The sequence below is a fragment of the Penaeus japonicus genome, unplaced genomic scaffold, assembly GCF_977035675.1.
Source record: "Penaeus japonicus unplaced genomic scaffold, GWHDUDI00000001_assembly GWHDUDI00000030, whole genome shotgun sequence".
Lineage (NCBI taxonomy): Eukaryota > Metazoa > Arthropoda > Malacostraca > Decapoda > Penaeidae > Penaeus > Penaeus japonicus.
In genome coordinates, this window is record NW_028234432.1 from 9579570 (window position 1) to 9597069 (window position 17500).

Genomic DNA, 17500 nt, shown 5'->3' on the forward strand with positions numbered 1-17500 from the left:
AAAGAATTAGAAAAAAAAACAAAGACAACGTATTTGAGGATAATTGTGACAACACATTTTTTTTATTGTAAATAACAATCAAAACTTTTATATATAACTATCACTGTAGTTAAGGCATATGAATAAACCCATAGGGAATGCATAATTCGATACATTTTATATAATGTTTTGTGTAATTTTTTTTTTAAATCTTTTCATACATATTAGATCCATCATTGCCCATTCACAATTAATCCTAATATTACTTCTGATTATGAAAGTCAATGCATTACAGGTACTTTCGAAATTTACTTGCAGTCAATGACTTGCATAGTTTATTGATACGGCATATTATCTCACTATCACAGCAGGGATTTCACTTATCAGGGCTACCATATAAATATCTAAAATCTTGTTTGATTCGACCACAAAACCCATTAACTCAGCCCTCTAATTGCTAGATATTAAAGCCAATACGTTAAATGTGGAATATGGTATATATTATACCAAATCTGTGCTACTAAAATACGGAAATGGCGAAATCTTGGTATATATAAACAGGAAATCCCATTATGTCCAGATAATAGAATGACTATCCCTTGCTAGCGACTCTGATTAAGAAAGTTAATGAAGTATAAGCCAAATCAAAACTATAATGATAGCTATTGAACGCACCGTATAATCTGGCGATATGAAATATCATATTGACATTTTTGCAGAGATTAAAATCCAAAGTTACATAATCGACATTTTGACAGTGAAGACTACCTCTGAACCTTCTTTCAACATTTGCCACAGGCTGCATATCCCTTCGCCCACGAGATGCCCTTCATCACCATAGCAACGCCAGGTATGGACTACCGTCAGAGCGCTGTCCTGGGCAACGTGTTGAACCCCGCATACGTACCTAACTTGATGATTTCTTACCCTGCCCCTATGACCATGCTACATCGTTTCCTCAATACTATCCAGCACATCATGATTGCCGTGAACTGGCGTCACTGGAGCATCGTTCCGCCCACGCAAAAGGAGGTGAGGACCATGATGAGAAACGGGGGAGGGGGGGGGGGGGGCCTGGCAGTGTTGGCTGCATTTTTATTTATTTACTGTTTTCGTCTTTTGAATCAATCTTCATCTGTGGTTCTCACTCACTCCTCCAGATCTCAGCCCAGTTCCCGGACCTCCCGCCACTGCTGGACATTGAACGTAACCAGAGCCTTACCTTGATGAACTCCCACTTCACAATGAATGATGTTCTGCCTCTGCTGCCGTCCCAGGTGGAAGTGGGGGCCATGCACTGTCGCCCTGGCAAGCCCCTTCCTGAGGTGAGATGCACCGGGGGATCGAGAGCAATCTGCTAAACTATTTTGGTGAATATATTAAGAAATACTTTAATATTATGGCAGATCGTTATATCTAAAATCCACCAGGATTTTTCGATGTAAATCATCAATTCAGCAGATCTAATGTGATGTAATTCGACAGGATTTAAAGTCGTGGATCAGCGGCGCATCAGAGGGAGTGGTGTACTTCAGTCTTGGTTCTGTAGCACAAGGTCAGTCGATGCCCAAGAAATACCGAGACATGTTTGTGGAAGCCTTCAAGAAGCTCAAACAGCGAGTTGTCTGGAAGTACGAGGTAGAGCTGGAGGGCGTCTCCGACAACGTGCTGATGCGGAAGTGGCTGCCGCAGCAGGATATTCTCGGTGAGTTGATCTCGGTCCATTCTGAGGTATAATATAAGAGGGCATGGCGTTTTTTCTTATATGAATCATTACTTAAAACGAATGGATGATTATTTTTTATGACAAGGAAATTAGTGGTAGAGATAATCATGATGAGACAGTAGATCAAAGAATCGACACAAGGTTGTAATGAAATCTACATGAAGCGTTTTATAGGACATATAGTTTAATAAAGACAATAAAGACAATCCTAGAAGGTTCGCCACGTTCCTAACCATTTTTATTTCAGCACATCCTAACGTTAGGGTCTTCATCACTCACGGGGGACTCCTCAGCACCCAGGAGTCCTTCTACCACTCCACGCCAGTCCTTGCAGTTCCTATCTTCGGGGATCAGCCGAAGAATGGCATGAACATTCAGAACAACGGCCTCGGTCTGATGCTGGTGTGGGAGGAGCTGACGGTCGACCTCATCGTCAACAGCCTCCAGGAAATCATTTCTAATCCCAAGTAAGAGAGGGTTTTCATTCTCAAGCTACTGACCCTTTATATCACTTTATCCGTCAATATTGGAATAGGATTACACACACTCCTTACATCAAATTTAGTAAGCCTTATCTAACAAGACGACTCATCGCTCATCCGTTCGAAATCCTCACTGATATTCAACGCTCAATCCAAGGTACAAAGCCAAGGCTGTGGAAGTGCAGGGTCCCCTCCGCGACCAGCCCGACAGCCCGAAGGACCGAGCGGTATTCTGGACCGAGTACGTGATCCGGCACAAGGGCGCGCCCCGGCTGCGGTCTCCAGCGGCGAAGCTCTCGTGGGTCGAGTACCTCATGCTGGACGTGCTCCTCGCGCTCCACGTCGCTGTGCTCGTCGCGGTCTATGTGCTCCGCCGTGTCCTGGGAGCCATCGCCTCGCGGGTCTTCGGCTCCCAGACCACAGGAAAGAAGAAGAAGAAGCGGGAGTGAGGCTTTGCTTAGTAACTTCTTAGATATAATAATTTTTATCTAATTCTTATCTTTCCAGCTATCTTTATTGTTGCATTTCTTGTGATAGTAATAAAAAAATCATGTCATTTTGACTTACAGATTAGCACACTAACTTAGCTACAGTTGTAAGTAATTTTATGGTAATAAAATGAACATTGTTAAACAGCCATGCATTTTATTTGACTCGTAATATGAATATATGAGAAAGAGAAACAAAGCGAGACAGAAGTAAAAATGATGAAAAATGAGGGTCCCAACACACTTGCCTGGGGAACACCAGATACAATATGTTGGATACGGTTAGAAAAAAAATCAATTGCAACCAATTCCAAAGAGTTGCAACATACGTAGGAGGGCTTCGTGATTAACTAAATCTAATGTAGCACTGAGGTTTATTGCAACAGCACAAGACTCCTGCCCTATATTTATGGTAGCTTGAGTCATGAACAAGTGTAAGTAAAGCATCCCAGGTACCAAGGCCTTCAGAAAATCAAACTGCGAAGTAGGTATAAGTTTCCAACGATGGCTGTAAGAAGAAAGACGTGTCAATAATCACTCTAAAATTTATTAGGGAAATATGATGATATTCTAATAATAAAATAGAATCCTTTGGAATATGAGTGATGGTTGCTTTTCTATAATGAAGAGTGAAACAACCAGACGTCAGGAGTCGCCTGAACAGAATGGCCAATTTCGGATTCAGTTGGTCAGTAATCTTAAAAAAACAACAATGAAAAGAAGTCATCGGAATCAGCGCCAACAGGAGAATCCAAATCCAACACATCCCTTTGACTCAACGGATTCAGATGCAACTGATTGTCTATATATATAATATAACGTAAGCAGCATCTCAATGTTTTTTTTTTGTTGTTGTTGTTGTAGGACAACGAAAAACTCTTGTAGAACTCCTGTGTTTTAGCGGTTTTGCAACGTTTCGTCAGATGCAGCAACTGCCAGTTTCAAAATTAGAAAATATGAATTATGATAAGTGCCTTTAGCATGTAAACATATCACAAATTAGCATTGACACCATATGTTTTTTTTTTAATCATCTTTTTTTATATTTACATGCTTAAAAAGGCTAATTGTAATTAGTATCTTCTATTTTTTTCATAAACTCATGTCCTGAAATGGCAAAGGATGTCTTTCCCCTGTCCATACGCATTCCGCCCCCTGTCCTGAGGCTATTGGGTTGGGCAAATCTCTAACAAAAATATTGTATTATCATGGTGAAATTCCGTTGCTGATTGATCACAATAAATGAGGTATATGTAGAATTTATATTGCAGAGATTCCCAGTCTAGGGTGTCTGTCTGCATCCCCCGAGGTGTGTGAGGTTTCATTTCAGGGGTGTCACAAAAATTATGGATTGTGTTGTTTTTCTTAGTCCCCAGATGGCCTAGCGCTGATCTAATCGCTTGACGAAAAAACCGATATTACCAATATGCGAGTCTATGTCAAATGACGAGCAGAGCACAGACTGCTCCCGCCCGACAAGCACTTAACTGGCTACGTTTAATAGTATTATAGTCTTTTGTTTTACCTGTCGGCTCCCTCACATGCGACAAGGGTGTTTTGGCATTTTGATATAATCATAATTCCAGTACATGCTCTGTCAACAGGTCTTTTCTCTGACTTTGACAAGTTTATAGACAAATGGTTACTTACATCTCAAAGGGATGAGGTAACACAGGTTATCCTCACTCCCATCTTAGTCCCTCTCACACATTTATTACAAAATACTTTGAGCTATATCAACAGATTGAAGTATATACAGTACATAAGGCTGAGTAATTACACACATACAGCCTTGAGTTTACATTTCAAGCCGCTCGATTATGAAACCATTATCTTGAGAAAATTACTGACACATGCTGAAATCAAATCCAGTATACAGGTTGACCTATCTATCTATATATGTATATATATATACATATATCACACACACACATATATGTATATATATATACATATATACTTTTTTCTGGTTCTATATATCTTGTTAATGCCACGTGTTCAATGCAGCTAGATCATAATTAGTTTTGTAGACGTCCTCTAGCCAAATTATTTATTTTGCAGCCAGGTGCCATCAGAGACGGCAGCTGATTTATTGTGAATTGGTTAGTATGCAGTAAGTTTCATTATATCGATTCTATAATGTGCAGCAGAAAATTTCAGGTCATGGAAGAATGACTGCTACATAGTATTGGATTAATATAATGAATCTTAATTCCTACCAACCATTGACTTAATTTACAACAAATCACTTACCGCCTCTAGCTGCATCTGGCTCCTTCCTGGCTGCAGCTCTTTGCTGCCCGGAAAGCCTGGGGCGGTGAAAGTTATCTTAAAGTTACCAGAATCGCTATACCAATAGTGAATATAAACTTGGGCAGAAATAAATCCAAGTATAAACAGCATTACCGTACTGCAAAAGCAAGAGGTCTAAGTGTTCTCCCCCGGGTCTAGGGCACATAGCTGTTTACAACGGGTAGTACTAGTACCAGCGCTAGTACCAATTGGAGCCATCCAGTTGTTTACGCGGATAATGACTATATCCTTTAGTCTCTCGCCTTTTGCTGACCTGACTCAAAGCTAAGATATCTCTGTACTTACCATTCACCTCCAATTTTGTTTCTCGAACTTTGATTGTGTACGCTAAAAGGTTTAAAATTCGTATTTCTGCGTTTCGCAAATTTTGGTTAAAAGGTGGTTTAAGTTGGAAATCATATATTGTTTCTTTTTTATCCATCTCGTAATTAGAGAGTAACAAATTATTCAGAAAACTAAAAAATAGATAAGAAAAAAAGTAAAATGAGATGTTTCTGCATAAGCCAGAAAACTACGAAATTAATCCTTCGCAAAAATTCCACTCAGATGAGCGATACACGCAAGTAAATACACTTGTTTTACACACTTGGTATTCGGATGTCCAATGAGGAAAATATGCATGTTTCTAAATTAATGAGAATTCAGTTTGTTTTCTTCTTTTTTTCTACTTTTTAGAAAGAGAAAAAGAGGGAGGAAAATAAAGAGAGAGAGAGGGGGTAGGGAGGAAAAGAGAGAGAGGGGGGGGAAGAGGGAAGAAATAGAGAGAGAGAGGGGGAGGAAGAGAGAGAGAGGGAGAGGAAAAGAAAGAGAGAGAGGGTAAAAAAGAGGGAGGAAAAGCGAGAGAGAGAGAGGAAGAGGAAGGAAAAGCGAGAGAGAGAGAGAGAGGAAAAGAGGGAGGAAGAGAGAGGGAGAGAAAGAGAGAGAGAGGAAAAGAGAGAATGAGAGAGAGAAAGAGAGAGTTCATCCCCCACATAGCTTGCCCTAAAGTTGATCACGACAATGATGAAAACATTCGTTCTAATCGAAGTCCACAAAGACAAACAATAAGATATGGGTTTTGAAATCATTATAGTGGCAAGGAGGGGATATGACAAGCTCGTCTGTGACCCTATGGTCACAATCAATGAACTATCAATGAACATCCCTTCTGGTTGAATCATTTGCATGATCCGTAGCTTTCTTCTGCACACCGTCAGGAAGTGAGAGTACATTTGTAGAGAATGGTTTACACAGTCGAGTATGAATAATATTACTGACATCAGTATTAAAGTCAACAAATTGAAACCCTTGGTATACTTATGTTCATTATACTTATCGAGAACTCTGTTCACATACCTTTCAATAACTATAACAAGTCGGTAAAAAATAGTTACTTAGCGAACCTTTCCCTAGAAAAAAAAATTAATAATAATGAGGTGATATTGCAAGTATGTCGTCCCATGGCAACTCTAACATGCAGATGTTGCCATATAAGGGTCACTAGTTCTGTTTTGGTGCAGTATATTGTGTATCAGGGCATCAGAATTTTCGACTCGAGTGGTTAACCGAAAGTAGTCGTTCAGACAATCGAATGGGTATTTGTTTAATTCTGGTAAGTACAATTTGATAGTAGTTTTAACTGTGGTACCAGTTAAATTTTGGTAAATATTATATTTTTAGTTAGGAATTTCAAGTGTAATATGTGTGTGTGTGTGTATATATATATATATATATATATATATATATATATATATATATATATATATATATATATATATGTATATACATATATATGTATATATGCATGTATAAACATACATACATGCATATATATATATATATATATATATATATATATATATATATATATATATGTATATGTATACATGTATAAATATATATATATATATATATATATATGTATGTATATATGTATATATATATATATATATATATATATGTATATATATATACATATATAGACACACACACACACACACATATATATATATACATACTTATGTGCATACTTTGAGAGAGAGAGAGAGATTAGATATTCAAAGGTACATGTCCTATACACTATATAAACAATACGTCGACATAGACATAGAAAGTCAAATCTTACATAGATAATTATACATGCAAAGATTCATGCATTGATACTGCACACATTACATAAATCTGTCTGTCTGCGTGAGGGCGCCAACGTGTGTTAACTAATATTGGAAATTGTGATCTTGCAGAGTAATTATTCAAATCCTACCTAGCACCAGATGAGAGCGTGATTTTCAATGAAGGTGTTTGTTCTAAGACAAGACAAATGGTTCCTTAGCATTGTAATGACAAAAGAGTCATTAAAAGCACACATGCAAATGAGCAAATGAATTCACACTCGCAAATTATTTCAGTTAAGCACACATTAATCTATCATCGGCAAGATCATAAGTGTCCTGTATGAATTACTTGCTGCGTGATTCACATGTGTGGGGTTTTCTTGCCACATTCGTGCAATGAATACAGATGTTCTTTAGGGTGGCCATTGAAACACGTGGTGTTGTTGTGCGTCTGCTAATTTATTCAGAAAATTATATTGATATAAAATGATTAACACTTCTGTTTCAATGCAGTTAAAATATATAGTCTTCATAATGGAAATATATACACCTGATAAATGGTGTAACATAAACTAAACATGTCTTTCTTGTAGTAAATAAGCGTAAAATAAAAAACATCAAATATTGGTGGAACATGGGAGACATTACGTATGTAAAAGAAAACGGACCCGCCGTTTGGGGGGACTTAACTAAACTTTTTCATTTCTAAATTCAACATTCTCCCGGCCATAGGGGGCGATTTGCCGCCTATACAATAAATCAATGTTTTAACACATACCTTAAGCTACTTCATGAGGTATATGCTACTTACAAATAATTAAAAAATAAATCACTTCTTCTATCACAAATAATAAAAAATCCTTTGGCACTTAAAGGACTACATTTGTTGCTTCATTAACAAAACAGTAGTTTCTCATCTTAAACATAACTAAAGGACACTTTGGTGCAATATACACAGTTTATAATTCTGTATTGACTTATAAATCTAACTTAATTGGAGCTTTAATAATTCTACCCGTCCTAGACTTTCTAGGTACTTCATCACTTACATTATTCAAGGGTACATTAATACTTCCATCACTTAAATCTACATCACAATGAATGTTATCACTTGAAACATCATCAAATTTTGCCACTTCATCAGGAGCAGACATATTCTCATGTTTACTTATCTCTAAATCATATGCTCTTTGTATGGGTCTAATCACTTCACCTTTCTTAGTTTTAACCTTTATACTTCTTATAATTCCATCTTTACCCGGAAATATATCAACAATTACTCCAATAGGCCACTTTAGTCTAGGAATATTATCTTCTTTGATTAATACAAGATCTCCTTTAGACAACTTGCAATTTTGAGTAAAACCCTTTACAACATTAGGCAAATTAGTTATGTAATTGTTGCTCCACACCTTCCAAAAATGTTCTAACTTTACATTTTGCACTATTGCCCTCTCATTCAAGTCTTTGGCATTTACATTGCATGGCACAATTTCTACTGAGGGTTTGCTGTGAGGGTTACATCCAAGAATGAAATGGGAGGGAGTGAGGTAGTGGAGAGGGTCTGGGTCTTCACTTACATATGTCAAGGGTCGAGAGTTAATACATCCCTCTATCTCAACAAGTACAGTCTCTAGTTCACGGACACTTATATAATTAAGACCTAGAGTTTTACGTAGGGAAAGTTTAACAGATCTAATGAGACGTTCCCACCAACCACCCCACCAAGGGGATCGAGGGACTATGAATTTCCATTTGGGGGCTAGATGTCCATACATGGCCACAACTTCACTTTTAGCTGCCACAAAGGTCTTAGCATTATCAGAAAATATAACATTAGGCAAACACCTTCTTGCTACAAATTTTCTTATGGCTAACATACAATCATACAAAGAGAGAGATTCTGTAAGTTCAAGATGAATGGCCCTTACTACACCACAGGTAAACAATAAAACATAAAACTTCTTGTCAGGGAAATCAGCACAAAAGAGGGGGCCTGCATAATCTAAACCCGTAACACTGAAGGGCCTAGCTGTAGTTATTCTTTCTTTGGGCAGTGGCGCTACAGGTTGACTACAGGGTCTAGAATCAAGCCAACGACAAATCAAACATTCCTTTACTATGGTCTTTGCTAATTTCCTTACACTAATAATCCAAAATTGAGTTCGTATGGATGATATCACACTATCCACACCAGCATGCTTTAAGTATTTGTGCTGAAATTTGATTAAGAGCTTAGCATATTTACCTTTGGGAATTATGAAAGGGTGTTTTGTGTCATAGTCTAACTCTGAGAACTCTAGACGACCTTTGATTCTAAGCAATCCTTTGTCATCAATGAATGGGTCTAACTTTCTTAATTTTGAGCTGAGAGGAAGAGTCTTGTTACTTGAGAGAAGCCTAATTTCATTTGCAAATGCTTCCTGCTGTATATTGTATATTAATTTCAAACTAGCTAATTCTATTTCTTCAGCAGTGAGGGGACCTTGTACCTTCCTCCCTTTACAATTATCTATGAATCTTAACACATATGCTATTACCCTTAAGGCCTTTTCTAAATCACTAAACTTCTCTAAATCTATCAAGGGAGAGTGTGTCACTTGAACACTAAGGCATATAGGTACACTTGTAGTACAGGGCACTTCTAAATCTAAGCCTTGTTTAACATCTTCCTTATCATGACAAAGGACACTGGCTAACATAGGGGGTCCATACAACCACTGACTATTATGAACAAGTTTGTCTGCCAACACGCCACGAGTTATTATATCAGCAGGGTTTTCTTCACTAGGACAATGCTGCCAGCACTCTGGTGACGTGAACTCTTTAATTTCCTTTACTCTATTTGCAACAAATATATCTTTCTTGCTTAAGTCACCTTTAATCCATGACAAGGCAATTGTGGAGTCACTCCAACACATAACTTTAGTTCTACTGTCTAAATGTAGGGAATTCTTTACAAAATTTACTAATCTACTACACAAGAGAGCACCCATTAACTCTAAACGTGGTAATGTTAATGCCTTTATTGGTGCAACACGTGACTTAGACATAACTAATGAGACCTTAAATGAGCTATTGTCCACAGGTACACAGAGATACACACATGCACCATATCCCTTTTCAGAGGCATCACCAAACCCGTGTAACTCAATATTATCCTTAAGATCTCCCCAAAGCATACCTGGAAAATAACTTCTATCCACATGAAATGCATTGAGACTTTGACTACTATGAATCCACTTTTGAAACTTTACTTTTAACTCTAAGGGCAATTCTTCATCCCAATCTAACTTTAATTTCCACACCTCTTGGAATAGAATCTTACCATACATGATGAATGGACTTATAAGACCCAAAGGGTCAAACATCTTTGCTATTATACTTAGAATACTTCGTTTGGTGTGTGCTACTTCTACACGGTCATCAGGTTTTCTACAATCAAAGGAGAAGGTATCTTGTACATTACACCACCTCAACCCTAACACACTACTTGACTCATCACCATCATGTATAAGATACACACCATCTTTTGACTTAGAAGTAATTGACATACAGTTTGATACTAGCTTTGTAAGATCCATGCTACAATCTGCCAGTATACTACGTGCGTCACAGAATTTATCATGTGCATCCTTAACTGAATCTGCCCCACTCAACCAATTATCTGTGTACATATCAGTCTTTAGTTCTTGGACTACTTTACTTTGAGGGTACTTAGCAAGATGGGTTTTAAGTGTGGCATTCAAAAGAAAGGGACTAGATGTATTGCCAAAGGGAACACGGTTGAACCTCATGTGTCTTATGGTGCCATCCTCTTTAGGTAGCAAAACTCTATGCACATCCTTGTCTTCCTTGCGTACATTTATTTGCAGAAATGCCTTCTTTATATCTGCAGTTATAGCAATGGGCCAACGACGAAAGCGTACTAAAACTTCAACTAAATCTGGGTTAAGTGAAGGGCCAGAATGAAGACAGTCATTTAAAGAAACATCATTAAAGCAGGAGGCTGAGGCATCAAAGACAGGTCTTATCTTAGTGCTACTACTATTTAACTTTATCACAGGACGGTGAGGCATGTAGTATACAGGATTTACATTTGAAATTTCATTACTAGGTACTTCTTCTATTATGTTTTCATCCTCATAACTAGCCAACACCTTGAGATAATCTTTCTTTAATTCTTTATCTTTATCAAGCTTTACTTGTAACCTGTTAAGTCTCCTCCTTGCAATACTTTCATTATTTATGAGTTTTTCCTTGACTGAATCATTCTTCCATGGCAGTGCAACCTCGTATCTATCAGCTTTAAACTGTACATTATTCTTAAATTCCTGCATTACCTTTGAGTCACTATTATCTTGCACTACTTCCTTTGGCCTAATTCCAACAGTTTCTAAATCCCAAAACTTACACAAGTCAGAATCAGACAGGGGGGAAATACACAAAAGTTGTGTTTCAGAATACCTGGAAGTGGTGTGAGCAGAATCAGGTAACCTTCCGGATAACACATACCCAAAGATGGACCTCATAGCCACAACACACTCCTGGATGGCATCTGCTGCTGAAATTAATGTTCAGTAGTAATCAAGACCAATTAACATATCTATCACAATGGGAAGACACTGTTATAATCGTCTGCTAATTCAGCATGGGAGACAGAATTTAATACATGGTTAGGCACAACAGGTCTCACATGAAGCTGACAAATTTTAGGAATTTCAGCTGTAATGACAGGAACAACATTATTATCTTTATCTAACATACTTATTTTGAAAACATTTCTAAGTTCTTCTTTTCCAGCACTGTGACCCCCAAAACTAGAATAGGGTATTGGGTTACTGGTTAACCATTGTGGTTTGCATTTCTTAACAAAACTACTACTTATATAACTTCTATCAGCCCCATTATCAAACAACACTTTAGCTGTAACAATCCTACCATCAGTACCACATACTTTTACCTTGGCTGTCTGTAAGACTGTACAACTACCACCTTGACTAGACATGAGTGTTACGTTGTCCGACTTCTGACCCTTGTTGACTTCTTCTTCTTGTCTTGGGCTAAAGTCCAACTTGACGCCACACATGAGGGTATTGTGGTTTCCTTCGCAGCTTGCACACTTTATCTGAGCCTTGCAGAATCTTGAAGAGTGTCCACTGTTAAGGCACTTAAAGCAGACACCTAGACTTCTAATCTTCTCACCTCGTTCCTGCCCACTTAACTTCTGCACATTGAAGCAGTTTTCAGACTTGTGTTTCTTCTTACAAAAACAGCAGACAGGAGGTTCTTGCTTAGACGAGGTATGAAGGGCTGCGGCAGAGAACTTCTTCTCCTTGGGGGCACTACTTTCGGTCTTTCCCTCAGCAACATTCTTCTTTCCTCTGAAGGCTTCGGACCGCTCTAATCTTGAGATCTCCTTATACAGGAAGTCGAGGAGAAAGTCTAGATCACTCTCATGTCCATCCCCATCTCTAGCCCACTCTAGCCGCAGGTCGTGAGGTAAACGGGAAAGGATAATTGGAGTGAGGAACACTTCACATTGTTTCCCAGTGACGCCTAATGCTTCTAAACTGCGGACGTGTGTAAGAATTTCATCACGAAGCTTCCACAGCTGCGTCACTGACTTTTCACTACTTGTACTTATACTAAATTTACCATTCAGAAGAGCTTGGACATGGGTAAAGATGATTCTTTCTTTCCTGCCGTATCTCTCCTTCAGTAGATCACATGCCACTTGATAATTAGCACTTGTGTGGGCCAATCCTTTAACCACATTCTTGGCATCTCCTTCCAGCAGTGACAATAAGTATGCATACTTGCTAATTACTGGAATGTCAGTTGCATCAATGTGGGAAATGAACTGGTCCCAGAATGATTGCCACTGAATAACATCACCCGAAAACTTGGGTAACTCTAACTTGGGTAACTTGACGTTCACAGCTGCTTGACTATCTTGGGACACTATATCTTGCGCGTCGGCCGCTACTAATTCTTTAACTTTGGCTTCAGCTAGTATCCTAAACTTGGCACACTGTGTTCGAAATTCATGGGCATCATCCAATACTTGATCGAGTGCACTATCTTCTACGACACTCTCATATTCTTCTTGTACTTCGTCAAACTTCTCTAGTCTCTTATCATATTGCTTGATGGCGTGTTCTAATTCTATTAATGTGACATCAGGTTTAGCAAGGATATCACCTATGGCCTCAGACGCTCTCGTCAGCCAGCCCTTGCACGCACATCTTGCCTTATTTATCTTCTTCATCTTATATCCACTGCACTGAAACTAGTTTATTATGTTCTTTACCTTGTTGGGATCTTGTTCCCGGGTCTGGGCACCAAAAATGTGGGGTTTTCTTGCCACATTCTTGCGATGAATACAGATGTTCTTTAGGGTGGCCATTGAAACACGTGGTGTTGTTGTGCGTCTGCTAATTTATTCAGAAAATTATATTGATATAAAATGATTAACACTTCTGTTTCAATGCAGTTAAAATATATAGTCTTCATAATGGAAATATATACACCTGATAAATGGTGTAACATAAACTAAACATGTCTTTCTTGTAGTAAATAAGCGTAAAATAAAAAACATCAAATATTGGTGGAACATGGGAGACATTACGTATGTAAAAGAAAACGGACCCGCCGTTTGGAGGGACTTAACTAAACTTTTTCATTTCTAAATTCAACAACATGTAAGCATCTTTAAAATCAGCATTTAATCCATCATCTTATTAGCTATATGAATGAGTTAATGAAGTCAGATTTTGTATTGATATTCATTAAACAAAAGACATGTACACGAAGCACCCCCAAAGACAGGAATAAATGAAGAATCCCTGATCGCGTCTGTAATACATTCACAAACGGTGTTCATGCTGTAACTCGCAGGTTGCTACAGTAGTAAGCCTTGGATACATAAAGAGAAGTTGTTGAGGTGATGTTTGAGTACGCAGTTAGCCTTAGCTTGCAACAAAAGTAACTCCCATGGAAATTCTCTCTCTCTCTCTCTTTCTCTCTCTCTCTCTCTCTCTCTCTCTCTCTCTCTCTCTCTCTCTCTCTCACACACACACACGCCGATCTGTATACATTGAAGGAGATATGACGAGTTCTTAATCAACAAATCCTGAAATACATTCGTCAAATTCTTCAAGCTCATAATATATAATGATGTTTATACAGACGATGCACAAGGTGAGGAATAGACGACCGATCATAGTAAGTTCTTACCTGGCTGACAGATGAAACTTGGACTAGCCTCTATTCTTTATCGCAATAGCATTCAAATAATCTATTTTTATGGTGAATTACACTAGATTGTAATGCTGGCCAACCACCCACCGGCGTCAAAGCACCCAAACATTCAGGAGATCAACCACGAACTGCCCGACTTCAGGGAAGAGAACATGAACTTGTTGGAAACACGAGCTAGTCCAGTTGGCGCGCTTTTGCGGTTCGAATCTGCCTTTCCCAGTATTGCCAGGAAGCTGTACAAGGTCCCGAAGGTTAAAGGACTCTATGAGAAAAGAAAGGATTTTGACCTTATAGTTATCAATCATTTGTATAATGAGGTAGAGTATAGAGTTTTCCCACATAATAAGTAGTAAATAAACACGATTTCACAGGGGACACAACAGGTCACTCATAGAGAATGACACTAAATATCGAGTTAAATCATGACCCAGAGAGGAAATGATTGACATGTCTAACCCAGTAGAGATATGATACAAGCCATTAAAATCGTCTACAAATTAACATTTCTGCCGTCAAAATCATCTCATTTTTAAATAACACCCTCTGCTTCTTGTGATAATGATTGTAGTTGTGGCATATATAAACAGTCAAGAGGGAAATGATGAAATTATAAATAGGAAATAATGATCTTGTGCAATAAATAAGATAATTAAATTTTTGACTGCTTATATAGGAGACACCTTAATGCCCAATCAAATGTAGTGAAGAGGTTTGTCATACCAATATTTAAAGTAAATCCAGTATAGGCAAAATTAAAAATTAGTGATATTTAGTGAATTCATCAAAAAATTTAGCAACACGAAATATCATTTTAACATCACAGTAGAGATCAAGATCCCAAGTTATATCAACATGCTCACAGCAATGAAAATATCTGTAACATCTCACACTCTTTGCCCCAGGTCACCTATCCCTTCGCTTACGAAATGCCCTTCATCACCATCGCAACACCGGGCACAGACTACCGCCAGAGCGCTGTTTTGGGTAACGTGCAGAACCCAGCCTATGTGCCGAACTTGATCAATGTTTACCCGACTCCTATGAATGTGCTCCAACGCTTCCTCAATATTGTAGGACACATTATGATTCCCTTATACTGGCGGCACTGGAGTATTGTTCCACGTATCCAGAAAGAGGTAAGTATCCTCATAACGCAGAGGCTTCTCTTTTTGCGTTGCTCCCCTGACAGAGAAGCTGCCCAATGAACTTATGAGCCTGCTGGAGGGGTCACCAACAAGGAATCAGACAAAGTGGTTCCTAGGTGCACCATTACCTGGTTCCTATTACCTATTATTACCTATGAGTAGGGATGATGCACTCTCCCCCGGTCCATTCCATCATGGTTCAGAGAGGATTATCCTATGTCATGCCCTTTAGCCTTCTATTCCAATCTGATGGGTTAAGTTGGATCTGGCTAAGACATTCAGTAGTCCCATAACTATGATTAACCCTGAGTGGTGATTTTGTTTATACTTCTTCAATACCCTTGTGATAGTTGGGTTCTGGAAGCCCCAACATACAGCTTCGTCATTTTGTACTCCTTGATTTGTGGAGCTTGAGGAAATAGGTGTACATGGATTATGCAAAGCTCAATAGGACTGCGTCTTTCCTAGACGACTGTCGCAAATCCTTGACCAAACTTTTTTGAATCCAAATAAATGCGGGAATAGAAACAATTGAGCTCCCAGACCAATTGATATCTAAAGACGTCAATTTCTTAGCCCTTGATGATATCACCAGTGGATTCATCAATAATTTGGATCCCATTCAAAGCACCCTTCATAAGCTACTAATAATTGTCTATATCGAAGTCACGAAAAATGTTTGATGAATCGGACAGTCAAGTTATCTGCGTTGCTTATAGTTTCATCGATTATTTCTGAATTGACCCAGGATTTGAAAATGCAAACGATCCTGACATAAACCCAAAAATCACTGATGTACGACTGTCTATGTCCCTCTGCCCGTCACTCTTCCAGATCTCAGCCCAGTTCCCGGACCTCCCGCCACTGCTGGACATTGAACGTAACCAGAGCCTTACCTTGATGAACTCCCACTTCACAATGAATGATGTTCTGCCTCTGCTGCCGTCCCAGGTGGAAGTGGGGGCCATGCACTGTCGCCCTGGCAAGCCCCTTCCTGAGGTGAGATGCGCCGGGGAATCGAGAACTATCTGCTAAACTATTTTGGTGAATATAATAAAAAACTTTTTAATATTTCGGCGATCGTTATATCTAAAATCCACCAGGATTTTTCATTAAATCATCAATTTCCAACAGGATTTAAGTCTAAAGTCCGCACAGCGCGATCACAATCAACGCATAGAGTGGATCAGGAGCAGTGATGCCGCATCAGAGTGTTTTACTTCAAGAAGCTCAAAGGTCAGTCGAGAAGATACCGAGACATGGAAGCCTTCAGAAGTCAAACAGCGAGGTAGAGTACGAGGTAAGCTGAGCACTCCGACAACGACCACAGGCAAGAAGAAGAAGCGGGAGTGAGCAAAGTGATATCCTTGAAAAATGAATTTTGCATCCCAGCAAACCTTCTGTTTTTATCTTTATTCTATTACTACTACTCGACTGAGAGTATGTAAATATCGATATAAATAGGATATGTATGTGATTGTGTATATGTATATATATATATATATATATATATATATATATATATATATATATATATATTTATAAGTGTGTACATTTTTGTTTTTTTAATAAAATAATTAAGTTAACCGTGAATCATTTCCAGGGGAAAAGTACATTTCTTAACAAGTCGGTAGGTAACATCGACTATGAAAACAATAGTATAGCCTTCAATCATTTCAGTTTTCTAACTGAATGTCCGTGTGCATTACCGGGCAAAGCAGTAACGGATTCACTCATGCTATCAGTAGGCAGTCATACACATTCAGACTTTTGACAACTGCTGTTCTTTCACATATCCCTTTCGTTGGTCCTGTGAAGGTACGTTTTATCACGTTGTTATATCTGAATAAAATTGTTTTAAGAAAGACTCAAGTCGATTTAAAATGCATTGGTGAAATGTTAACACAGGTCTGCATTGTTTTTTTTTTCCGAAAAAAAATATCGAGTGCATTTTATCAGTATATTTTGCGGTGTTTGAATATACTTACAATTGTGTTGATTTTTTTTCTTA

General features: G+C 38.4%; 5 protein-coding genes across 5 annotated transcripts in view; 3 read left to right on the forward strand and 2 right to left on the reverse strand.

Annotated features, from left to right (window-relative positions):
* LOC122263301 (UDP-glycosyltransferase UGT5) overlaps positions 1 to 2822 on the forward strand; it is a 6790-nt gene extending 3968 nt beyond the window's left edge. Inside the window, exons 4-8 of the mRNA XM_086555027.1 lie at positions 778 to 1011; positions 1140 to 1304; positions 1465 to 1684; positions 1953 to 2172; positions 2345 to 2822. Coding sequence (XP_086411153.1) covers positions 778 to 1011; positions 1140 to 1304; positions 1465 to 1684; positions 1953 to 2172; positions 2345 to 2636 — 1131 coding nt within the window. The 3' untranslated portion in view covers positions 2637 to 2822. The remainder of the gene's footprint in view (positions 1 to 777; positions 1012 to 1139; positions 1305 to 1464; positions 1685 to 1952; positions 2173 to 2344) is intronic.
* Positions 2823 to 7519: 4697 nt separating this feature from the next.
* Positions 7520 to 11623, reverse strand: LOC147468194 (uncharacterized). The gene has a single exon (XM_086555024.1). The coding sequence runs from the start codon at positions 11611 to 11613 to the stop codon at positions 8059 to 8061; it is 3555 nt and encodes a 1184-aa protein (XP_086411150.1). The 5' UTR covers positions 11614 to 11623; the 3' UTR covers positions 7520 to 8058.
* Positions 11624 to 11690: 67 nt separating this feature from the next.
* LOC147468195 (uncharacterized) lies at positions 11691 to 13352 on the reverse strand. The gene has a single exon (XM_086554697.1). The coding sequence runs from the start codon at positions 13350 to 13352 to the stop codon at positions 11691 to 11693; it is 1662 nt and encodes a 553-aa protein (XP_086410823.1).
* A 1003-nt stretch (positions 13353 to 14355) lies between these two features.
* LOC147468196 (UDP-glycosyltransferase UGT5-like) lies at positions 14356 to 16842 on the forward strand. Its single transcript, XM_086554698.1, has 4 exons — positions 14356 to 14661; positions 15247 to 15480; positions 16324 to 16488; positions 16624 to 16842. Exons 1-4 carry the CDS (start codon positions 14413 to 14415, stop codon positions 16840 to 16842), a joined length of 867 nt encoding a protein of 288 aa, XP_086410824.1. The 5' UTR covers positions 14356 to 14412.
* A 343-nt stretch (positions 16843 to 17185) lies between these two features.
* The window catches only part of LOC147468197 (UDP-glycosyltransferase UGT5-like), a 7361-nt gene continuing 7046 nt past the window's right edge, over positions 17186 to 17500 (forward strand). Inside the window, exon 1 of the mRNA XM_086555029.1 lies at positions 17186 to 17307. The gene's annotated coding sequence lies outside the window, so the exon portion shown is untranslated. The remainder of the gene's footprint in view (positions 17308 to 17500) is intronic.

Bases quoted from the DNA above. Each gene is read 5' to 3' on its own strand.
- LOC147468194 (XM_086555024.1), bottom strand. From the start codon at position 11,613: ATGAGGTCCATCTTTGGGTATGTGTTATCCGGAAGGTTACCTGATTCT.
- LOC147468196 (XM_086554698.1), top strand. From the start codon at position 14,413: ATGCTGGCCAACCACCCACCGGCGTCAAAGCACCCAAACATTCAGGAG. The intron at 14,662-15,246 runs GTAGAGTATAGA...TCTTTGCCCCAG, and splicing joins TCAATCATTTGTATAATGAG to GTCACCTATCCCTTCGCTTA. The intron at 16,489-16,623 runs GTGAGATGCGCC...AATTTCCAACAG, and splicing joins CTGGCAAGCCCCTTCCTGAG to GATTTAAGTCTAAAGTCCGC.
- LOC147468195 (XM_086554697.1), bottom strand. From the start codon at position 13,352: ATGAAGAAGATAAATAAGGCAAGATGTGCGTGCAAGGGCTGGCTGACG.